A 24,976-nucleotide genomic window follows, 5' to 3' on the forward strand; every position below is an offset into this window, starting at 1 on the left:
TATTTAAGTAGTATAATCCACTTATCGAAAATACATTAGCATTATGAAACACTTAGCATTGTATACAAACAAAAAAATGAAACTTTGGTAACTCAATATTGCGTATTTAAACTTGGTGGCTATTCTTAAATGTGTTACAAATTGTGTTTTTACATTAATATCAAAAATTGATCTTTATAGAAGTATATAATTCTATGGAGAATGCATCGTCACATAGTTCAAATTTGGTTATCATTTTGTCACAATTAAAGTAAATGGATATATTGCGAATATTACAAAACAACAGTATGATTAAATTAAAACCTACGAACAAATTTGTTTATTTAATCAAATATATAAGTTATTCATGTTCATCAAGCATCAAATAAATTTCCATTAATCTCTGCAGCATTCTCATCAATAAATAATGGACAAAATCGTATAACTACACTGTACAAACATGAAAAAATAGCAAGTGTTAGAGGAAAAACTATGACGATGCATCAGCGCCTGAGCTATCCTGTCTAGCAGAAATGACTCGATCAAGAGTTTCGTCCGCAACTTTGATGCCACTTGTCTCGAGGTCTGCAACAATGGCGATGGATGCATCGAGTTCCCCAAGATCTAGACACAGGCTGATGACTTCGTCGTACAAGGGACTGCATAGAAAGACACAACTCACACATAAAAATCGATAGCAAGTTTTGAACGAGAGTTTGTCAGTGGCTAGAAGTATTCCAGAACGTCCAAGAATTTTGAGCCTGCATAAAAATCTACTGGCAACAACTAATTTCACGTTTTTTTCATAAGACAATCGGTTTCTGGAACTCATCTTCTAACAAGTTTCATTATTTCTCTGCAGTTGAAGGGCACGTTTTTTTTCAACTAGAAAAGATAAGACTCACCTGCCAAAAACGTAACCTAGGCGATGAGTTGTCTGCAAAATCTGTAAGAAGGCTGAAGGCACAGGAGCTCGTATAGCAGCTCGAAGTACCATAGCACAGTCCCCAATGGTTGGCGTTCCTCCTAATTCAATTACCTAATAGAAAATCCATTTTCAGATACATGTGATATATGCAAATATACACATATAAAAGCACAAACTCCATGAGTATTGGCATAAAATATACAGAAAGATATAGATTATAATTACCAAATTCATTATTTTAATGGCCAATTCAACCTCCCATTCCTGCGACCATCTTCTAGGGGCTTTGTTCTTAAAGTCCTTATCCCACGTCCAACCCCAGACATCAGCTAACGTGTACATATCTGATACATCAAACACCTTCCTGTTCCTCAATTCCTTAAATGCTTCGTGAATATCTTCCGGAAACCAGTCATCATCGTCATCATCCTGCATTCATACCAAAGACGAATAGCATATTAATAAGAATCATGATTATCAATCCCGTTACTCGTGAGCCTGTAGTAAAAGAACAGGTGACAATCCAGTTATGTCACTCACAGAGCTTTCTAGTACCAATTTCACCAACAAGGACATATATTGCATCACATGTGAACATTCAATACGCTAAAGATTTTTTGGAAGGGCACAGAATATTTTGTGAATGAAAGATCAGTTTCAAGCGAAGAGTAGGGAGCATCTCCGTGACCCAGCACGTTTTAGAATGGGATGGGACTAGTAGACTATATGCAACAGTTTCAAAGATTTACCTCCATAGATGCCCTAGGTGATCTTTTCTTTAACTTTCTTGATGAGCTGGTACTCTGGTCGGAGTCTTTCAACAATTGCACCCCAATCATTTGAAGAGGTTTGGCAGCTTCAGCTTCCTTATTTTTAACTCGGTCAGTGACTTGGATTTCAGTTTGTTCTACCTCCTCCTCGTCCTCTTCCTCATCAGCCTCATCATCTTCAGCATCTTTGGCAATGTCATCACCAACATCAGCATCGATATCAAGGACTTCATCATCATCATCATCATTTTCCTCTTCTTGTTCTAATGGCTTGCTATGATTTTCATTCAGGCCCTCCCCAAGGAAACGCCGTCTCCAGAACTCTGTATTGCCTTCTTCCAGCTTAATCCGTGAAATTAATTCATCCAACTCTTCATCCACCTATAAGTTAGCATAGTTTTGTTAAGGCAATAATCATTCACATCTCTGGGAACGAAGAGCATAGCTTTTTAGAAACTAGGAGACACTGAGATGACTATATAAGAATTAAAACATTTACCAAATTAAGTAAAAAATGAATAATTCAAAATATACTAACATAGTTACAAAATTAATCATAGGTTTACCTCTTCTTCTTCCTCTTCCACAGGAGGAACCCAAAGGGGCCGGCCTCTAGAACGGTTTATTCTCCTTGCCTTTTGCACACGCTGATACAGTACATTTCTAGTGCCATCAGTTGGCAAACCTTGAGCTTCCAGCTCTTCCTTCAGCTCTGATACTATCATTTTACTAGCAGCTTTTGGTTTTAACAGATTTTGTTCTGGACCTTTTATAATTTTCTTTAATCTCTCCTCAACTCTAATATAGTCAGCCTCGGTAATATTCCCCAATATTATTGGCCCTTCATTTCTTAAGGTTCTTAAAAGTTTTCTATGATGTATTTTCCATTCCTCGAGACATCGCTGTTTGAAAGAGGTTTCCATAGGATTGGAATATGCAAAACCCTCAGCATCAGGATCTAGAGGAGTTTTTCCTCTACGTGGGACCCAGCGTTTGCGTTCACCTGTGAGCCCACCTTCTGCAACATACCTGTTATCCAGCTATGTAAATCAAACTTCTTACAGTAATCAACATTAGATCAATATAAAACATAGTAAAGGTTCCAGAGAAATTAAATGAATGATTCAGAAAGGCTCAGAAAAATACAATTCATTAATGCTCACAAAACTAAACTAGGTGTTACAAATAAACAGAGAACAAAATACAAACCAATTGAACAGAATAGTAGAATGATTAAATAAAAGCACATAAAAGGAATTGGAATCATACAGATTAGCTCTCTGATATGGTAATATAATTTGACAGACTTAAACCTGGCAATGTAGTCAATTTCATGCCCAAGTTCAGCTTCTTCTTGCAAAGGTTCAATCCATGAGCTAACTAGAGTCCGATATTTCCTGCTCAAGATCATGGCTCGGGGTGGGATTTGTTGTTTATCCTTCGCCATGGTTTCCAGAGCATCTAGTAACTCGAAAACTCTTCCTGATTTCAATTATGATAAACAGTAAGAAAAATATGACCTCTAAAGATAGAGACTGAAGCTGCTAGCTCACAGAGCAACCGGGAAGAAAGAAACAAATGCGGAAGTTAAGAGTGTGTCAGAGTACATGCCTTCTCTGCACAATGCTCGAAGATACAACGAAAGTGGATCACCATATTGTCCCTCATAATGTAACAAAGTGGTCCCGCCTTCAAACCTTTTGAGAGCACGAAAATGTCGAATGGCTTCCCTTGTGACACAATATTTTGTAAAGCATTCCACCAACAACCTACAGAAGAAGAGTAGAAGCCAATTACTCAGTATCAGAGGATGCAAGTAGATTACACCAACAGATATTAGCAGATTCACTCTAATCACGCTTCACATGTGACATAAAAACAATTGAGTTTCCACATAGAAACATAACAAAGTTAATTTCAATAATTGATCCAATTGAATATGTTGTGGCTTGGTTCTTAAAATTATTTCCACAGTTATATTTCAAAAAATTAGGGTGAAAACATCTCAGCCTAGCACTCAGATATATAGATTGCCAAAACTTGTCTTGAAAATGGATTTGGAAATGTAATTAGATCTTTTTCATAGGGAAAGCACTTTTTAATATGTGCTAGGTGATGACGGCAACTCATGAAATTCAGGGTCTAACATGAAATAGAACTTAAGAATATCTGCTAGGGGAAGGTGAGAGAGATATGAAAATAAACACCTAACAAAATATAGAAGATGAATTATTTAAAGATCACATTCAATGAAGTCTAAAGAAAAAAAGATCTTACGCGTAGGTTCTCACATTTGGTTGCAAACGCTTGTGGTCTTCAAGCATCATTCCAAGTAACTCGGCAACATCTTGGACCCTAGATTGCCATATTGAAATCTGAACACATTATAGAAGTTGGCAAGTACAAAGGAAGAAAATGAAAGTATATAAATATCTTCAAAATAACATAAATGGAATGAAAATATTATTTAAGGAATACCAACCACTTTTGTTAAAAAGGAGGCTATCAAAAAGTTATCAGCATCACAGAATAGAGAACGGTAAATTGCTTTGCACACAAAATAAGATACCTGTCATATGACTCAGCTCTTGTGTATGCTTGGATCACCCAATTATATGTCTCCGTATCAGGTTTCATATAAGCTAAACCAACCAAGAGCAGTCAAAAGGGAACTTTTAGAAAGACGACAAATCATCAGCAGGAATTATGAATGAGCAATGGTCAACAATCAACTTCAATACAAGTTAATAAGTTACATTAAGGTAAAAGGGAAATAGAAGCAAACACAAACCTTCTCCATATTCCATGTTTTCAAAGGTAGCAAAAGCAATTTCAGGAATTCCACAAGTAGCCTGGAAAAGATGTGAAAATAACTTCTTAATGGTCTCAATTCAAGTTTGTTTTCTTTAAAAAAAGGAAAAGGTAAAGGAATGAAATAATGAAGGAAAAAAGTCTGTATAATAGTACTATATTATAGACAGATTTAGCATGTTGGATGCCAAGTAAAAACAAAAGTGAAGAACTTCGCTTCTTTGCACTAACTCATCGTTCTTAAGTTTGCCTAAACTAGGACATGATGAAACACACAACAAAGTGACAAACCCAAGTTGTTTTTTTATAGTATGATTTACTTTTTGAGTATGAACAGCCATAATCCCATATGTGATAGTATCATTCAAGACATCTGATGCACATAAATCACTCAGCCTAGAAATATCCAAATTTACCATATAATCAAAGGCTAAAACAGTAAGATCATCTCATGTGAAAATCAGTAAGACCATTAGTAGTTCTACTCAGCAACATCTAAACCTGACACAAAAACCAAAGACTATAACAGGTCCGAGGGACACTGGTACCTGCACACTCAAAAGACAATTGAAATGAAAGGTTGTCGCCATTCTACCAGCTGCTTCCATTTCATAGGCTATGGTCAATGCATTTGAGTGATCTCCTGCCTTACAATCCTCTTCTATAAGAAGATCATAAAGCTTATCCGTAGCCCTTAGGCCACCCTCAGCACCCTTCAGGAAAACTCTATTGGCATCTTCTAGATGATTGCCTTTCACAAGTTCCTCTGATGGAAAGAACATGATCAATTAAACGGGGAACTTATAGGAACAAAAACTAAATTGCATGATAACAGCGACCAATCCACAGATGGTGTACACACGTACCAACAAGAAGCAGCCAAGCCTGCCGAATGTCATAATTGAGTTTTTCCATTGCTGCAAGAATTTCCAATCCTCTAGTAGCATGGCCTTTTGACCCAAACAAACGTACTAACGCAAGAAACGTTTCATGTAGAGGCCGAAGACCCTCACTCAGTTGCCTTCGAAGTGCGTGCATCTGCCATACATGAGTTCTAACATAAGTACGCCCCCTGTTAGTCAAGAATGACAATATTTAAATTCCACTTTGACTATGATAACAGTATGCTCAATTGTCTTTCATGTTAAGAATCTACTAATGAGGAATGCAAGTAACTTTGTTATATTTAGAACCTTGGACATTCCGACTATAAGTAGACATATTATACAGACAGATGTCAAACTGAGCTGACCTTTACAGACTGGCCAATATAATAAAGCATATGCATAAAGTTTATCAGGAGTTTCCATTAGGTTTGCAAATTATTCAAAAGTTCTTTAATAAAACTCGTAGCTCTATGTAATCAATACATGTAAACTGTTCCTTAAAGTTTCAGGCAATCAATGAATACTTTCTATTAGATTCATGTGCCTTCCCAATCTCCAGGTTATGTATAGCTCCCTAAATATTCTCCGTAATTTCACATTTAATGGCACATTATCCAACCAGCTTGAATTCAACCTCTAGTCATCAAATAACATTAAAAACTAGCTCAAGCAGGAGCTCATAAATATAGTACTATCATCCTAGAAGCTTGACATTTCCAAATCCAACTAATCTAAAGCCTAATCTCAAGCCTATATATTACTCCTAACAGGAACAAGCTATTGATCACAAGTAAAATCACGTTAACGCAAGCAAACAGCTAAGCACAAAAAACGCATTCACTCAAAAACATCATAAAAATAGCCATACAGATCCCTCCTCGTCGCCATTGAGCACGTGAGACACGACGAGACCGTGGAACGACCTCGGTCCAGGCGTCAAGCCCGCGGCAATCATATCGTAGATCACATCAGAAACTCCGGCAGCGCTGCCGCTTCGAGCGCGCTCCATCAGCTCCTCCATGAACACGAGCCTCAGGAGCTTCTCCGCGCTCGACGGCGTGAAATTGCCGCCCTCGCCTCCTGGATAGCCGTTGTCGTCGGAAGATTTCAGGTCGTTCTGCTGCTTTTTCCGGCGCGGTTTTCTCTGAGAGGTGGAAATCGAGGCGGAAGGTCCGGCCGCCGCGGCGACGGAGTTCCGAGGAGCGGCGGTGGAGGTTAGTGAGAGGGAGAAAGGCGTCTGCGTTAGAAACGAGAACGCCATTTTCGTTTGGGGGAGAGAAGTTTGGATAAGGGAAACGGTGGTTTTTACAGTTCAGTCTTCATAGATGAGGGGTTTAAGGAAATGGGTCAGGGTAATCGGGTTCGGATCTTCGCTAATTTGATATCGGGTCTGATATAATAATTCCGCACTTAATGGGCTAATATTATTGGGCCAAATCTCGGACGTTGGTATTGATTAGCATATTTCCATTCTTTATTTGAAATAGCATAGTATAGTCTTACTCCCTCCGTCCCAGATAATTCGTCCCAGTTTTCCATTTCAGTCTGTCCCACATAATTTGTCTTATTTCACTTTTACCATTTTTGGTAGTGGACCACATATTCCACTAACTCATTCCTACCCACATTTTATTATAAAACTAATATATAAAGGTAGGACCCACATTCCACTAACTTTTTCAACCCACTTTTCATTACAATTCTTAAAACCGTGCCCAGTCAAAATGACCCGAATTATCCGGGACGGAGGGAGTATTTTTTTTCCATTCTATATATACAAGTATTTGTGAGATGAGATGTGCGTTTATTATCAAGTTAAAATTGTCATTTATAAAAGATTCTATATATACATACAGGGTAGTGATAAAATATAAACTTATATATTATATAAACTCAAAACTTCTCAACACAACTTCAAAATTTTTTCAATACAATATCAACACAGTGTAAAATTTCAAGATTTTAATGTCAACGCAATATCAACACAGCATCAATCATTGACTACCGTTGAACATCTGTTGACATTTTCCTGATGATGCTTTTTAGTGATCTGTTGATATTTTTCAAAGGTCCAGATTATAGTTTTGAGTTTGTATAATATTTAGAGTTTTCATTTGATCACATTTCTATACAGGTATTTGTGAGGTGAGAGGTGCATTTATTATCAAGTTAAATTGTCATTTTAAAAAGTGAAATATAAAAGGGAAAAAGCAAATATTCAATGTATAACTATCTATGTGTTCCTTAGCTATACCACCAAGCACGGTGTTGAGGGTCGTGTAGCATGTCATGATCTTACATTGTGTGGAGGCATGTAATGTAAGACTACGTCACTTCATTGCCCAATAAGAATTCACTACATATATTTTTTCCTGCTCAATTTCATATATACATTGAACTAGGATGTCACAACATTGCAACAAATAACATTATAATGATGCAAGAAATCGCTGGGGCAAATTGGCAGTCTTCAAGGCAGGGCAATGATGAATCCGTAGAAGTTTCAGCTGCGGCATTCCACCTTCTTCCACATCAATCCCTTTCAAGAAATACATATCCTTAATTGATAGCCCTTTGAGGCATGGGAAGCCCCCTTGCAACACTCTCAGCCTCTCGCCCAAGCACGCGTAGCCAGTTAACTTCAGGTACTCCAACTTCGGCAGCTTGCCTAGCTCCGTCATCGGATCCTCCTCTAGAAACGTCTCCACAAGCGTTAGATGCGTGAGATTCGTCGGGAACACGCCCGGATCCGGGCACCTCCTCATCCCGCCTCGCAGCTTCAGCTTCGTGAGGCCTGCGAGACGAGGGATCAATGCGGGCTCGATCGACAGCGACAGGTCCCACATCAGCTCCAGCTTCACGAGATTCGTCATCTCCTCCAGCGACACCCTCGCTCTCGTGAGCACGTTTCCCTCTCTTTCCTGCTCGAGAAACAGACCCAGTTCTCGAACAGGACAGGGCGAGGGAAACGTGCAGCGCAGCAAGTCGTCTACGCTGATGTATTTCAAAGTCTCGACGCGTTTCAAGCTTTGCACGGTCGTTAGTCCGTGGATGCGAGCTGCGCTGAAGTAGCGCAACCCCTCCATCTCGGGATTGGCGTCAGGTAACTCGAGGTTCTCGCTCGTGGCGTCGAGAACCTCGAGTTTCTCGAGGTGGCCGAACCATCCCGGGATCTGGATCCTCTCAGAGGATCCAGACCGTATTCTCAGGTACCTCAACCCGATCAACGAGCGGAACGAGTGAGGGAAATTCCGCCAACCAACGCCTTCAAGGTAGAGTATCTCGAGCAACTGGAAACTCTTCCAGAAACGGAATGGGGTATTCACACAGACATCATTGAAGCGGTCGGAGTGGGAATTGACGAGGAAGAGAGAGCGGAGATGGCGGGTATGGTCCCTCGACAGCGTGTCGAGGTTCTGACCATAGACAATGCGATGACGAGGCTTTGTCATCCTCGCCATCGCCTCCTCCTCCTTTCCCTTCTCGATGATCTGAAAACCTAATTCCTCTTTCGCTTTCACCAAACATAGTTCTCGAAAAAGATCATGTAAATGGCAGTTTTTAACACGATCATCCAAAGTTAAATCCTTGATTTGAACCATGTTTCGATTGATCAACTCGTCTAAATAGCCACTTGCGATCTCATCCACAGTTCTCCTTCCTTCACGGCGGATTAGCCCATGTCCGACCCATATATGAATCAGCCGTTTCGCGGGGATATTTGCGTCTTCTTTAAAGCAAGCGAGATACAAGAAGCATGATTTCAATTCGGGAGACAGGTTTTGGTAACTTAACTCCAAAATTGTTGATATTCTGCTTTCTGTTCTTCTGTGATGAGAGTTCACTTGCTCCAAGACTTCTTCCCATTTTCTCTTCGTGTGTGGTTCGACTAATAAGCCTCCGACCACGGTGATGGCAAGAGGCAGGCCATTGCACTTCTCCACGATTTCTCGGCCAATGGGCTCGAGTTCTTCGGGGCATTGGGGGCTTTTGGTGTGGATGAATGCCTTGTTCAGGAACAGTTTCCAACTCTGTTTTTGGTCTAGAACCTTCACCTCGAGGGCGTAGTCACCATAGTTTGTAATAGTCTTGTTGCGAGTTGTGATTAATAATCTACTTTGTTTATCTGTTAGGGAAAGAAATGATGAAAGAAATCAGTAGAGTTTAGCGACAAATAATTACATATCCCTTGTCCCCGATTAAGTGTTATTTTTGTCATTTTAGTCTGTCTCTCATTAAGTGCTCACTTTCACTTTTTTTACTATTAATGGCAAGTAGGCTCACATTTTAATAACTCATGTCAGTATGTTACTCACATTATTAACACACTATAAATAAATTGAGTCTATTAGGGATCGAGGGAGTTCTAGTTACTGTAATAAATAAATAAATTGTCACGCTTTCATATATTAAATGGACGAATTAAATGACTAAAATGGGATATACCTTGTTTATCTGGGAACGCATACCTCAGAGATTCCCAATGTTCTTTCTCCCACACATCATCAAGAACTATGAAGTACGTTTTCCCCTTGAGCTGCTCGTGTAGCATTTCTTGAAGCTTTTCAAGAAGATACCTCTCATCCTTCGTCGACTTCTCAATTTTCCCGATTTCATCACGCAGTCGCGCAGACTTCGGCAACTGCATGATCAGCTGCTTGATCGTCTCTCTTGGATCAAATCCACTCGAAACCACAACCCAGCAACGACAATCGAATCTTCCGGAAACAACGTTGTATATTTTCCGAGCAAGCGTGGACTTCCCAATCCCGGCCATGCCCTCAACGACCGCAATCGAGAGCCCTTCCCTCTTCCCCTCATCTAGGATCGATTCCTGCAGGAGTGAAAGTAGAAAAAAAAATTATGTAGAGTTTAATAAAAAATAATACTACTATCGTACCAAAAATAATAGAACGATTGTATTAAAAAAATAATACTACTATCGTACCAAAAATCATACCAACAATATAAGTATTTAATTTTAGAGAAAAGGTCTAAACATATGACCATTTTATGATTTTTGTCCTGGACATTAAGTTTTGAATTTTTGCATCCTATGCATTTCACTTCGCATCACAATCAGTCCTAAACTAACAGATCCGTCAAATATTAACGGTTAACGTGTTTAAACCTCTTGTGCCTTACCTGAAGCAGCGTCTGCATATCATCTTCCACACCAACCAAGTGCTCATCCTTTTGCCAAATCGGCATCCGCCTCCACGATTCGACTCTCGATCCGGATCCGGAGACAGACTCCACCTCCTCCCCGAGATCCCTGATCCCGTAGCTCAGGCGGCTCCTGTGGATGGCCTGCAGCCGTTCCTGGATGGCATCGATCTCTTTCCCGGCTTTGTTGACGTAGTGCATGTGCTTGGGGAAGGTGGAGAATCTCCCGAGGCGGGATTTGCTCTCGACTTTGAGGATGAACATCTCGATGACGTCTCTCGAGTCGAGGGCGACCTCCCGGATCTCGGATATCCAGTTGCGGACGCCTTCGCTGTCGGCCTGCTTTTGGTTGGCGTCTTTGATGTAGCACTGGATGCGCTTGAGCTCGTCCTTGAGCAGCTCCACCTTACCTTGGACGGATCGGAGGAAATTTATCTTGTACAGCAGCAAATCGGCCAGCAGTCGCACCGTTGATGCGACTACCTCCATCTCTATGTCGAATGTGTTGGATTTTTATGTGATTTCAAAACTATACTATATAGGAAATTTTTATTTACTAGTAGTAATAAATATGTAGATGTGAAGAACGGGTAAGATTTACTCCCTAATTAATAATAGGCCGTTATTGGTTCAAACTAATTACTATTAATCTCAAGTGGTGATAATTCAAGTGTAAGTATTATTTCAATATTTGATCTAGTTATATAGCTGGATTATTGATTTCTATATATATGATCTGACCTTTTATTAATCTATGCTGTTTGTGATGAGTGATATACTTTATGCATATTTGTATGTCACCCATAAACACATCATAGATTTTAGTGTTTCCATTTTTAATGTGATTATGCTAATGTATTTTGTCTTTCGAATCATATGCAATTTTCCTCCAAATTCAAATTAATAGTAGTACAATTGAGAACAAAAAGTCAAAGTTATGATTAACTATTATTGACTAATTTTAAAAGTTATGATTTTTTTTTACAATTTGCCCTAAATTAAAATAGTACTCCTACGTACTAACATGTTGTTAGATAAAATGTCCACGTGAACGATCAAACCATGTACACATGAAATAGCTTAATACACAGTAGTAAGTTGTAAATTTTCCATTATGGTCTTTCCTTTATGGTTTCACTTAATTTCCTTGTTTCGTGTGCTAAAAACTTGATAGCGAAGGGAATTAATAAAAGTATCACTAATATTAAATTCCATTGGAGTGATAATTTTATAAACTAGTAACGACCTATATTTAAATGATGTCGTCAACTCTATGACAAATGACAACTAGGGCACAATAATAAATATCACTATCAACTTTGAGGTAAAGAAATACTCCCCTCGTCCCAGATAATTCGACCCAGTATTCCATTTCGGGCCGTCCCACATAATTTGTCCCACTTCACTTTTACCATTTTTGGTAGTGGACCCCATATTCCACTAACTCATTCATACTCACATTTTATTATAAAACTAATACTTTAAAAGTAGGACCCACATCCCACTAACTTTTTCAACTCACTTTCCATTACATTTCTTAAAATCCGTGCTGGGTCAAAGTGTCCCAAATTATCTGGGACGGAGGGAGTAACTAGTAGAAAAAGTAACTTAAGGTAAAATCTTGTCTCCTTTAAAATCGTACATGACAAAAGAAACACACGATGAGCAAGTCGACTACTTAAGATAAAAATAGGAATCCACAAAATAGACACTTTTTTTTACTATTCCACAAAACAAACACTTCATAACACAATAAATATTACACATACACATAACAATTTCAAAAACTCTCTAGGACATCATTAATGGGTAACATTATACTGTCTTCATAGATGACAATATTGACAATGATGCAAGAATTCGTTGGGGCAAATTGGTAGTCATCAAGTCCGGGCAATTCTGGATCCGTAGAAGTTTCAGCTGCGGCATTCCACCTTCTTCCACATCAATCCCTTTCAAGAAATACATACCCTTAATGGAAAGCCCTTTGAGGCCGAGGAATCCCCCACGCAACACTCTCATCCTCTCGCCCAAGCACGCGTAGCCACTTAACTTCAGGTACTCCAGCTTCTGCAGCTTTCCCAGCTCCGTCATCGGATCCTCCTCCAGAAACGTCTCCACGAGCGTCAGATCCGTCAGATTCGGCGGGAACACGCCCGGATCCGGGCACCACCTCATCCTTCCTCGCAGCTTCAGCTTCGTGAGCCCCGAGAGATGAGGGATCATCGCTGGCTCAATCGACAGCGATAGATCCCACATCAGCTCCAGCTTCACGAGATTCGTCATCTCTTCCATCTTCACCCTCGCTCTCTTGAGCACGTTTCCCTCTCTCTCCTGGTCGAGAAACAGACCCAGTTCTCGAACAGGACAGGTCGAGGGAGACTTGCACTGTAGCAAGTCGTCCACGCTGATGTATCTCAGAGTCTCCACGTGTTTCAAGCTCCCCATCGTTGTCAGTCCGTGGATGTGGGCTGCGCTGAAGTAGCGCAGCCGCTCCATCACGGGAGTGGTGTGTGGTAACTCGAGATTCTCGCTCCCAGCGTCGAGAATCTCGAGTTTCTCAAGGTGGCCGAACCACCCCGGGATCTGGACCATCTCAGCGGTACCGGACTGTATTCTCAGGTACCTCAACCCGATCAACGAGCGGAATGAGTGAGGGAAATCGCGCCAACCAACGCCTTCAAGGTAGAGTATCTCGAGCAACTGAAAACTCTTCCAGAAACGGAATGGGGTATTCACACAGACATCGCTGAAGCCATCTGAGTGGGAATTGATGACGAACAGAGAGCGGAGATGGTGGGTATGGTCCCTCGACACAGTGTCGAGGTTCTGACCATAGAGAACGCGATGACGAGGCTTAGTCATCCTCGTCTTCGCCTCCTCCTCCTCCTGCTTCCCCTTCCCTTTCCCCTTCTCGATGATCTCAAACCCTAATTCATCTTTTGCTTTCTCCAAACACACTTCTCGGAAAAGATCATGTAAATGGCAGTTTCTAACGCGGCCATCCAGCGTTAAATCCTTGATCTGAACCATGTTTCGATTGATCAACTCATCCAAATAGCCTCTCGCAATCTCATCCAGGGTTCTTCCGCCTTCATGGTGGATTAGCCCGTGTCCAATCCATATATGGATCAGCCGTTTCACGGAGATGTCTGCGTCTTCCTTAAAGCAGGCGAGGCGCAAGAAGCATGATTTCAACAGGGGAGACAGGTTTTGGTAACTCAACTCCAAAATTGTTGATATTCTGCTTTCTGATCTTTTGTGATGAGAGTTCACTTGCTTTAAGACTTCTTCCCATTTTCTCTTCGTGTGTGGTTCGACTAGTAAGCCTCCGACCACGGTGATGGCAAGAGGCAGGCCATTGCACTTCTCCACGATTTCTCGTCCGATGGGCTCGAGTTCTTCGGGACATTGGGGGGGTTTGGCGTGGATGAATGCCTTCTTCACGAATAATTCCCAGCTCTCGTCGTGGCCTAGAACCTTCATCTCAAGGGCGTAGTCCCCGTAGTTTGCAATCGTCTTGTTGCGAGTTGTGATTAGTAATCTACTTGGTTTATCTGTTAGGACAAAGAAATGATAGTATTCATCAAAACACAATAAATTACTAACATTTACTACCTCTGTCACTAAAAATTTGATACAGTTTACTATTTTGGTCCGTTCTTGAAAATTTGATATACTTCACTTTTAACATTTTTGGTAGTGGACCTCATATCCCACTGACTCATTTCTACTCACATTTTATTATAAAACTAATACTTTAAAAGTAGGACCCACATCCCACCAACTTTTTCAACTCACTTTCCATTACATTTATTAAAACCCATGTCGGGTCAAAGTGTAGCAAATTTTGGGGGACGGAGGTAGTATATGTTTTCATAATATCAGTATCGAAAAGAAATGCCTCAACTATGATGGAACGGAAGAATTACCTGGTTTATCTGGAAAGGCATATCTGAGAGACTCCCAATGTTCTATCTCCCAAATATCATCAAGAACTATGAAATAAGTTTTCCCCTTGAGCTGTTCATAGAGCATCTCTTGAAGCTTTTCAAGAAGATACCTCGCATCTTTAGTCGACTTCTCGATTTTCCTGATTTCATCTCGCAGCCGCTGCGACCTCGGCAACTGCATGATAAGCTGCTTGACCGTCTCCCTCGGATCAAATCCGCTTGAAACCACGGCCCAGCAACGGCAATCGAATCGTCCAGAAACATCGTTGTATATTTTGCGAGCAAGGGTTGATTTTCCGATCCCGCCCATGCCCTCAATCACGGCGATCGACAGCCCTTCCCTCTCCTCATTAATCGATTCCTGCAGCAGGGGTACAAGCAAAAAAATATTACTACACGAGACATTTCCATAATTCTAAAATAAATATTCATATTTGACTCACACAAATTTTAAGAAATATATGAGTTACGCTTTTATATATTAGTTTTATAATAAAATGTGAATAGAACGTGAGACATACTTATCATTTATAGGAAAAAAATAAAAATGGACTTCTATTGTGAGACAGGATAAAATAGTACTCCCTCTGCCCAAAAAATATGCATCATTTCCTTTTTAGTCTGTCCCACAAAAATATGTTCTTTCCAATTTTGAAAATTCTTTTTTCTCTAATGAGGGGACCCAATTCCAACTAATTACAGTACTTTAATTACCTTTTATCTACATCTTTTTTACTTTACCAATTTTATCTTAAAAACCCGTGTTGAGCCCAAAGTGCATATTCTTTTATAAGAACTAAACATGATTTCACATAATTTCCACAAAATTACTAAAATGAAAAGAAAAGAAAAAAAGACTACCTGAAGAAGCTTGTGCATATCATCTGCGACGCCAACGAAGTGTTCGTCCTTTTGCCAAACCGGCATCCTCCGCCATGACTCGACTCTGGACCCGGAAACCGACTCTGACTCGTCCTCAAGATCCCTTAACCCGTAGTTCTCGCGGTTCTTGTGGATGGCCTGCAGCCGTTCCTGGATGGCATCGATCTCTTTCCCGACTTTGTTGACGTAGTGCATGTGTTTGGGGAAGGTGGAGTATTTTCCGAGGCGGGATTTGCTCTCGATTTTGAGGATGAACATCTCGACGACGTCTCTCGAGTCGAGAGCAACCTCCCGGAGCTGGGAGATCCAGTTGCGGACGCCTTCGCTGTCGGCTTGCTTTTGGTTGGCGTCTTTGAGGTAGCATTGGATGCGCTCGAGCTCGTCCTTGAGTAGCTCCACCTTTCCCCGAACTGTTCGAAGGAAATTTATTTTATGCACCAGCACTTCGCCCAGAAGTTCCACCACTGATGCGAGCACCTCCATCTCTCTATCTCTCTGTACCAATGTGTTGGATATTTATTTGGCTCCAAGCAACAACTTGCATATACTCTCTCCATCCGCGAAATGACAGAGCTAATAGCAACAGCGACACTAAAACTAAAAATATAACTGTCAAGTAATTTGGGTCTCCATCGTTAAAATCCTGGCTTTGCCTTTTGGAGACATGAGGTAAGGAGTAGTTTATTACTCTATCATCACCTATTAAAATTTCACTTAACTTTTTTTACTCACTTTTCGTTATACTCCGTTTGGTCCTTGTTAAGTATGTTCTTTTTAGGGATGATTCACGATAAATACGCAAGTCATTTTCTTTTTTAGCATTATCTCCTTTATTTTATTCTCAATCACTTAACTAACAAAATCCTATTTTCTAAAATTCTGACCGAAAAGAAATGTCTCACTTAGTGAGTGACGGCAGTAGTAATTATTACACTCGATGAAATCAAAATAATACATTTAACAAAAAATAGATGAAGTACTTATATATTTATAGGTAAGGTTGGACTAATATTATGAATACTATTACTTGTTTGATTATTCATACTACTACTGCTACTATAGTTATAAAATAAATTTGGCCGAATAGTTTAATTGAGAAATTTTGAAATGTGAGACAAACCTAATATCGTTACTTGTTTGATTTCTAAGAACAATTTAGTACGTACTTAATTTTATGTCTATAATGGATTATTTCTAGTCTTTTTTTAAATAAATTGTAGTAAAGATTCTTCTTTATTTATCACATATATTTATTATTTATATTGTCGTTGTGGCTTTATTTATTCTCTCATTTATCAATGGCGGCTACTGTATCTTTACTGTTACTACCATGTATTCATTGAATAAGTAGTATTTTTGTTTGGACAGTTATGGAGAAGGGGGACAGTTTATCTCTTATTTTATTATAAATTAGTTTTATTTCTGTGGACAATTATGGAGAAGGGGGATATTTTTTCTATTATTTTATTATAAAATATTAGTACTAGTTGTTTTTTTCTGTGGAAAATTATGGAGAAGGGGGAGCTACTTGCAGGGAATGGTCAATTTCGTATTTTTCTTATTTGCTAGCAGCCATGCATTAATAAAATTGAGGAAAGTGCTCTGTTGCTCCTGTGAAACAACATACTCCCTTCTCCCGTCTTGTACTTGTTTTTTCTAGTATTGCTTTTTGATATCTCTTACTCCCTCCCTCCGTTCCATAGTAATAGAAGCGTTTCTTTTCGGCACGGAGATTAAAAAAAAATGTGTTAGATGAATTAATTAAAGGGAGAATAAAGTGGAAAATGAAAAAGATAGAAAGATAAAGAGAGAAAAAAGTAAGAGAGAGTAAGTAGATGTGAAAAAATGTGTTGACTTTTACTAAAAAGGAAAATGACTCTATTACTATCGAACGTACCAAAATGGCAAAATGACTCTATTACTATGGAACGGAGGGAGTACTTCATTAGTCCAATAGAAATAGGCTACTGTGGATGACACGAGTTTTACTTCGTAATTGATATAGTAAGAGACAAGGAAAAAATTTTGTTTAAATAATTTAATGAAATGAGAAAATGTTTCTACAAATTGATATAAACTATTTTTATATGACAGACAAAAAAGGAAATTCAACCAATTTATGGATGAAATATTATTCATCCCACTTCATTTTATACTAACTATGATAATGAATTCTCACATTTAACCAACACATTCCATTTGCATTTTCCCTTGATTCCAAAAAACTAGAGAATTTGAGAATTGACACAAGTATTGTCAGTTAATCAGTCTTGGTAGGCCGACTACTTCACTTGACTTGTCTACAATTTATGTCAATCCAAGGAAAGGAATGTGTGGTTCATGTTGAAGATAGATGATGAGTCTCATATTAGGAAGTTTCTTCAATTCTAAATGATATTAGGAGGGCCAAGTTAATCTTGGAGTAAAAAATAATTTAAATACTATCAAGTAGTGTGTTCTAAGTTATGCAGATTCCAAGAGCTGAGAAAGTGTTGGGGGTGAATAATACCATTGAACAAATACTACATGAACATTGAGATAATTGAAGACCTCTTTCCCCAATGAACAGGATATGTAGTAACAAAAATCAAGTAAAACAAATACCACCACCTACAGCTGGTAGGAAAATAAAGTAAAAGAAATTAGAACTGTATAGTAGAGTATTGTGTTTGTCACCTGTTTAGGAGGTTAATCTTGAATAGTAAACGAACAATGATATAGAAGTAGCTACAAGAAAACACAAAGATCACCTAGACAAAATTTAAATATCAAAATTTCAAGAAAATAACATCCAGACACAAATAAAAGTTACAAGGATGAAAGAAGTATAGTAGATAGGTAATCGAACAAGTAAAGAAGAATAGTAGATAGGTATGCCGAGGAGTGATCAATTGCTAACTCATAATTTAATTGTTAACTACAACTAATTTAAGACCATAGGATTTTAGAAAACATGTGTAATTTTAATTTTTATTAATAAAATAAAAAAAGATAAAAAAAAACTCGTTTTAGATGAAAATGTCAATGTAGTGTTTCGAAAATATCAACACAATGCTTTGAGAATGTCAACATAATGCTTTAAGAATGTTAACTCATTGCTTATATTAACATTCTACATGTATTATGTTGGCGTATTTTACATAGTATGTTGACATTTCTGGCGTATGAAAAAATTAAAAAATTTTGATTTTTTTTTTTAAATTTTGACGATCGGAACATATGCATGTAAGATATCGTTGGAATCCTTATGAAATTATCTTTAATTTGATATATGTTATATGAATTTAAAGTTTTGGGATTTCTTTTAAAAATTAGTTATAACTAAACATGTAGTTAATTGACATTAATACCCCCATTGATATTTTTTGGAATTAATCATATAGCCTTATTGACGTTTTTCGTTGATCGTATTGACATTTAGGGATTGATGATCTAAGCCCTTAATTTGAATATCTAATGGCTATTATTTAATTGTAGTTAGGAATTAAGTTATGAGTTAGCAATATATCACTCCCCTAGGTATTCAATAGGCAAAAACTAATAAACTAACAAATATAACATCAGATTATGTAGAATCCTAAATTGAATGCTCTACTAATTAAATTTAAAATTTGCAGCACAAACTGGGAATATTGAACCGTCATAATATTGCAATGAATAACATTACACAGTCCTCATGTAGATGACAATGATGCAAGAATTCGTTGGGGCAAATTGGTAGTCTTCAAGGCAGGGCAAAGCCGGATCTTCAGAAGTTTGAGTTGCGGCATTCCACCTTCTTCCACATCGATCCCTTTCAAGAAATACATACCCTTAATGGAAAGCCCTTTGAGGCTGAGGAATCCCCCACGCAACACTCTCATCCTCTCGCCCAAGCACGCGTAGCCAGTTAACTTCAGGTACTCCAGCTTCAGCAGCTTTCCCAGCTCCGTCATCGGATCCTCCTCTAGAAACATCTCCACGAGCGTCAGATCCGTCAGATTCGGGGGGAACACTGACGGATCCGGGCACCTCCTCATCCTGCCTCGCAGCTTCAGCTTCGTGAGCCCCTCGAGATGAGGGATCATCGCTGGCTCGATCGACAGCGACAGATCCCACATCAGCTCCAGTTTCACGAGATTCGCCATCTCTTCCATCGACACCCTCGCTCTCTTGAGCACGTTTCCCTCTTTCTTCTGGTCGAGAAAGAGACCCAGTTCTCGAACAGGAAGGGTCGAGGGAGACGTGCACCGTAGCAAGTCGTCGACGCTGATGTATTTCAAAGTCTCGATGCGTTTCAAGTTTTCCATGGTTGTTAGTCGGTGGACGCGAGCTGCGCTGAAGTGGCGCAGCCGCTCCATCACGGGAGTGGTGTGCGGTAACACGAGGTTCTCGCTCGCGGCGTTGAGAACCTCGAGTTTTTCGAGGTGGCCGAACCAGCTCGGGATGTGGATCTTCTCAGCGGATCCGGACTGTATTCTTAGGTACCTCAGCCCGATCAACGAGCGGAACGAGTGAGGGAAACTCCGCCAACAAACACCTTCTAGGTAGAGTATCTCGAGCAACTGAAAACTCTTCCAGAAACGGTATGGTGTATTCACACCGTGATTGTTGAAGCCATCAGAGTAGGAATTGATGAGGAAGAGAGAGCGGAGATGGCGGGTCTGATCCCTCGATAGCCTGTCAAGGTCGGAGTCGGAGTCGGAGTTGGTGACAAAGAGAGAGCGGAGATGGCTGGTCTGATCCCTCCATAGCCTGTCGAGGTTCTGACCATAGATGATGCGATGACGTGGCTTTGTCGTCCTTGTCATCGCCTCCTCCTTCTCTCCTTTCTCGATGATCTGAAACCCTAATTCCTCTTTCGCTTTCTCCAAACATACTTCTCGGAAAAGATCATGTAAATGGCAGTTTTTAACACGGCCATCCAATGTTAAATCCTTGATTTGAACCATGTTTCGATTGATCAATTCGTCTAAATAGTCTCTTGCGATCTCATCCACAGTTCTTCTCCCTTCATGACGGATTAGCCCGTGTCCAACCCATATATGAATCAGCCTTTTTGTGGGGATGTCAGCATCTTCCTTGAAGCAGGCAAGGCACATGAAGCATGATTTCAACTGGTGAGACAAGTTTTGGTAACTTAACTCCAAAATTGTCGATACTCTGCTTTCTTCCCTTCTGTGATGAGAGTTCACTTGCTCTAAGACTTCTTCCCATCTTCTCTTCGTGTGTGGTTCAACTAGTAAGCCTCCAACCACGGTGATGGCAAGAGGCAGGCCGTTGCACTTCTTCACGATTTCACGGCCGATGGGCTCAAGTTCTTCAGGACATTGGGGCTGGGAGCGTTCGGTGTGGATGAATGCCTTCTTCACAAACAATTCCCAGCTCTCAACGCGGTCTAGAACCTTCATCTCAAGGGCGTAGTCACCATAGTTTGCAATCGTCTTGTTGCGAGTCGTGATTAGTAATCTACTTGGTTTATCTGTTTGGGAAAAAGATGATATATTCATGAAAACAGCTGTTGAAATTTTGATCTGGTGGTGCGAGTTTAAATTAAATAACACTCACCGCGTCCGCTATTAATTGTAACAAGTTGTCTCAGCTCAAATTTTAAGAAATGTGAAAGAAAGTGAGTGAAAAAAGATAGTAGAATGAGCTAGTAAAATAATTCTACTACCAAAAGTAAGTGTGACAAGTATTGACGGGCGGACTGAAAAAGAAACTAGTGGCAAGTGACAAGTAATGGCAGATAGAAAAAAGAAATTAGTCAATTAAAATGAGAGGATAAAAAAGGAACACCACTTATTTGTAGGGGAAGAAATAGAGTAATATACATAAGTCATGACATTTGATGAGTAGGAAGAAACATATGCATATTGTACAAACCTTGTTCATTTGGGAAGGTATATCTCATGGATTCCCAATGTTCTTTCTCCCACACATCATCAAGAACTATGAAATACGTTTTCCCCTTGAGCTGTTCGTGGAGCATCTCTTGAAGCTTTTCAAGAAGATACCTCTCATCTTTAGTCGACTCCTCGATTTTCCTGATTTCATCTCGCAGTCGTGCTGACTTTGGTAACTGCATGATCAGCTGCTTGGTTGTCTCCCTCAGATCAAATCCACTTGAAACCACGACCCAACAACGACAATCGAATCGTCCAGAAACAACGTTGTATACTTTGCGAGCAAGTGTCGATTTTCCGATCCCAGCCATGCCGTCAATGACCGCAACCGATAGCCCTTCACTCTTCTCATCCAGAATCGATTCCTGTAGTGGGGGTAGAACTAGTAAAACATTTAATTTTAAAAAATACTATCGTGTAGTAAGTTAAGCGAGAAAAGAACAAATAGATAAGTAAAAAAAGTAGAAGAGCTAAGAAAATAGATGTCTGAAGAGATACAATTAATCGAAAAGAAGTGTGATAAAAGTGAGAAATATCGATGAGTTGATTTTTGTTGTAATCAAATACTCAACTATGACGGAATGGAAAGAAAGTAGTGTATCGTATCAAAATGAAATATTAAACCCCTGCAATCCTCAACTTTGATAATTAGTCTTCATCCATATTAGTTTAATAAGGAGTAAGGACTAAACATGATTTCGACAAAATTACCAACTGAAAAAAGAAGGAAAAAAAATGGTACAGCCACCACCACCTGAAGCAGCTTCCGCATATCACCTCCCATGCCAACCAAGTGTTCGTCCTTTTGCCAAATCGGCATCCGCCGCCATGATTCGACCTTCGATCCGGATCTGGAGACCGAGTCTGCCTCGTCCTCAAGATGCCTGATCCCGTAGCTCTCGCGGCTCCTGTGGATGGCCTCCAGCCGGTGGTGGAGGACATCGATTTCTTTGCCGACTTTGTTGACGTAGTGCATGTGTTTGGGGAAGGAGGAGAACTTTCCGAGGCGGGATTTGCTCTCGATTTTGAGAATGAACATCTCAATGACGTCTCTAGAGTCGTGAGAAACCTCTCGGATCTCGGATATCCAGTTGCGGATTCCTTCGTTGTCGGCCTGCTTTTGGTTCGCGTCTTTGAGGTAGCATTGGATGCGCTTGAGCTCGTCCTTGAGTAGCTCCACCTTTTCTCGGACTGATCGAAGGAAATTTATCTTATGCAGCAGCACTTCGCCCAGCAGTTCCACCACTGATGCCAGCACCTCCATCTCTCTCTCTCTCTCGAATGTATTCGATAATTATTTGGTCCAAAGCAACAACAACATGCAGATATATATGATGTATTTTTGGATTATAAAGCTGGCATAGATAACGAAGTAGAGTAGTTTAGTGTCGGTAAGTGGGGAATTTAAACTTCACATAAATAATGTGTACGGAAACTTATGTAACAAGTTAAACACATGTGTTTCTTAGATCATAAACAAAGCAACACTTGTGATTTGAAGTTATAATGAGCAATGTGATGTTAACAACTATCAACTCAATGCCACTTGCGGAAGATGATCGCAGATTAAATGCAAGCAAGCAACTAGCTAGTCACCAACTTCCTCATTTAGTACATTACATAGCCACTTGTTTTTGGCAGCTGGGAGATAGTGAGAGCATTCAATGAGGCCATAAATGAGCCAGCTACCTAGTCCTTTTTCAAAAACAAATGATTCTATTAGACCATTTGTCTCGAATGAGCCAACTACCTAGTTATCTAGATGACCATTGTATAGAATGAGCATTCAATGTGGATATAGCATTGCACCTATCCGAGCCATTTCTAAATATCTTTGTCGTAGTAATCTTGTATAACATGGTATGTATATAAACAAAATCAAGTAAAACAAATACCACCACCTCAAATGAAGTAAAAGAAATTTAAGCTATCTCCACTTTGTGTTTCACTATATATTATTGCAAGCATACATGATTGAATATTTTTATCTTCACGATTCATCACAAGAAGTTCAGTAATTCTCAATAGGATATGTATCAAACAAGTAAATCAACAATTGTAGAATTAATCACATACTTTAGACTATCCAAGATTAGTGTGTAATATTCGCTACCTCCACAGCTTTATGCTTCAGCTTCGAACAACCTCGTTAGCTCGGACACATGAGCATTTTCCCCATTACTGCAAGAAGATTACCAACAGAAAGGAGCCTCAACCGCAAGCATGGGATTAAGACCGAAAAAATCACAGAAAGCACATCAAACACATCACTAATAAGTACTAATAACTTCATAATTCTTTAACTCTAGAGCCAAAAAATCCTAAAGAATGCAGTCCTACGGAAAACACGAAAAACGTTCACTTCACTGCAGTTCGACCTATAGCTTTCCACGACGATGCGCTTCTTCCGTTTAACAAAAATAGCAAGCACAGTGAAACACAAAACCAATCTAAATATACCAAAAACAAATAAAAGCAAAACAAGATACAAACTTTAAAGCAGAATACAATCAAAATATACCATTGTATGCTCTGTTTCCATCTGTTTCACATTCTATGCTCTGCCTTGCTACCATCAATTGATCTAACACTTTGCAGAGGTCCTTCAACAAATCAACAGCAAAATTCTTCCAATTAACTTCACCACACAACACATTCATCATCACTCTCACTAAAACCAGGCATTCAAAACACCGATTCCCCAATCCCCGCACAGCTTTCTCCATTTCCTTCATCTCTCCATCGCCACACATGAATCCTGCCAGCTCAACAGCCTCCTTAATAATCACCTTCAGAGGAAACTTCACCAACGCAGCGACGTGATCTCTCATGGCACAATCAATTACCACACCATATCTAGGCGAATTCGCCATGATCCAATCATACAAATGCAACAAATTACAGTCTCTCAACCTCCGCCGAGTATGCTGCGGGGAAAACCGCCGCCGCTCGATTCAATTTCACTACGATTTGCCCAAATCTCCGACGGCGGTCGAGGAGGCGGCGATTGCCTTTGGGAGAGGACGGAGGGCGGTGGAAGAGAGGTGAAGAAGAGATTTGAGGTAGGAGAGAGCAGTGGTAAGGGACGAGGGATTTGGATAGAGGCGCGGAAGGATTGTGGCGGTGGTATGCGGCGGCGGAGATGACTGAGAAATGAAACTAGTCTAAAATCGCTAGTGTTTGAATGTTAAAATCGCGTTTGCTAATCATGTAGGATTATTTTGTTGGGCTAAAATTCAAGTTGAACATGTTTGAATGGGCCTTTTCAATATTTATAGGTCTATTTTTATTAAGGGCATGATTGGTAGCTCTATAAAAATTCAAAAAGGCCCAAAATTGCATCCTTTTTACTAACTTGTCTCATGTTTGGTATATCTAGAAATTATCGGTAAATTCGGAAGAAAAACTTCAGATCTTCCACAGATTCGTACTGATTTCGGCGATTTCGGCAAATCCTTTTTTTCGTACAAATATTTCGCTTCCCTCTCGACCCCATGGAAGACACTTGGAGTGTGGTAGTGTGAGTTGAAGGTTAGGCTAGGTATGAAAATGAAGGAATTAACCAGGTCTTTTATAGATGGAAGCTGATGCAGATGGCGCGAAGCTTGAGAAATTAGGCGCCATTTCTTGTGTATGCTGATGAAGATGAAGGGTTGTATGAGAATTGTCTAACATAAAATAGGGGACTTTTAGTCATCACATTAATTTCTCCTTT

At 39.7% G+C, this 24,976-nt stretch overlaps 4 protein-coding genes across 7 annotated transcripts; all 4 read right to left on the reverse strand.

The window, feature by feature from the left end:
* Window positions 1-353: 353 nt before the first annotated feature.
* On the reverse strand, window positions 354-6,666 carry LOC125214919. 2 transcript variants are annotated; one of them, XM_048116148.1, is made up of 13 exons: window positions 6,244-6,666; window positions 5,355-5,526; window positions 5,037-5,254; window positions 4,469-4,529; window positions 4,247-4,319; window positions 3,955-4,032; window positions 3,289-3,446; window positions 2,991-3,159; window positions 2,244-2,706; window positions 1,657-2,058; window positions 1,133-1,336; window positions 885-1,018; window positions 354-638 (listed from the first exon to the last, which is right to left on the reverse strand). In XM_048116148.1, the coding sequence occupies exons 1-13, from the start codon at window positions 6,634-6,636 to the stop codon at window positions 470-472; spliced, it is 2,694 nt and encodes an 897-aa protein (XP_047972105.1). In that variant the 5' UTR covers window positions 6,637-6,666; the 3' UTR covers window positions 354-469. The 2 variants fall into 2 exon arrangements, with proteins under 2 accessions (XP_047972105.1, XP_047972106.1); XM_048116149.1 differs by having other exon boundaries at window positions 5,355-5,560; window positions 6,244-6,411.
* Window positions 6,667-7,804: 1,138 nt separating this feature from the next.
* On the reverse strand, window positions 7,805-11,030 carry LOC125214547 (probable disease resistance protein At1g58602). The gene is made up of 3 exons (XM_048115619.1): window positions 10,521-11,030; window positions 9,822-10,209; window positions 7,805-9,501 (listed from the first exon to the last, which is right to left on the reverse strand). Exons 1-3 carry the CDS (start codon window positions 11,028-11,030, stop codon window positions 7,805-7,807), a joined length of 2,595 nt encoding a protein of 864 aa, XP_047971576.1.
* A 1,189-nt stretch (window positions 11,031-12,219) lies between these two features.
* Window positions 12,220-15,859, reverse strand: LOC125211468 (probable disease resistance protein At1g58602). Its single transcript, XM_048111274.1, has 3 exons — window positions 15,356-15,859; window positions 14,474-14,855; window positions 12,220-14,098 (listed from the first exon to the last, which is right to left on the reverse strand). The coding sequence occupies exons 1-3, from the start codon at window positions 15,857-15,859 to the stop codon at window positions 12,357-12,359; spliced, it is 2,628 nt and encodes an 875-aa protein (XP_047967231.1). The 3' UTR covers window positions 12,220-12,356.
* A 3,141-nt stretch (window positions 15,860-19,000) lies between these two features.
* Window positions 19,001-24,414, reverse strand: LOC125214018 (probable disease resistance protein RF9). Of its 3 annotated transcripts, none has more exons than XM_048114849.1 (5): window positions 23,783-24,414; window positions 23,375-23,442; window positions 22,013-22,616; window positions 21,242-21,626; window positions 19,001-20,837 (listed from the first exon to the last, which is right to left on the reverse strand). In XM_048114849.1, the coding sequence occupies exons 3-5, from the start codon at window positions 22,523-22,525 to the stop codon at window positions 19,051-19,053; spliced, it is 2,685 nt and encodes an 894-aa protein (XP_047970806.1). In that variant the 5' UTR covers window positions 22,526-22,616; window positions 23,375-23,442; window positions 23,783-24,414; the 3' UTR covers window positions 19,001-19,050. The 3 variants fall into 3 exon arrangements, with proteins under 3 accessions (XP_047970806.1, XP_047970808.1, XP_047970809.1); XM_048114851.1 differs by having other exon boundaries at window positions 23,338-23,442; XM_048114852.1 differs by having other exon boundaries at window positions 22,016-22,616; window positions 23,783-24,412.
* Window positions 24,415-24,976: the final 562 nt, after the last annotated feature.

This window comes from Salvia hispanica, chromosome 3, assembly GCF_023119035.1.
Source record: "Salvia hispanica cultivar TCC Black 2014 chromosome 3, UniMelb_Shisp_WGS_1.0, whole genome shotgun sequence".
NCBI classification, from domain to species: domain Eukaryota; kingdom Viridiplantae; phylum Streptophyta; class Magnoliopsida; order Lamiales; family Lamiaceae; genus Salvia; species Salvia hispanica.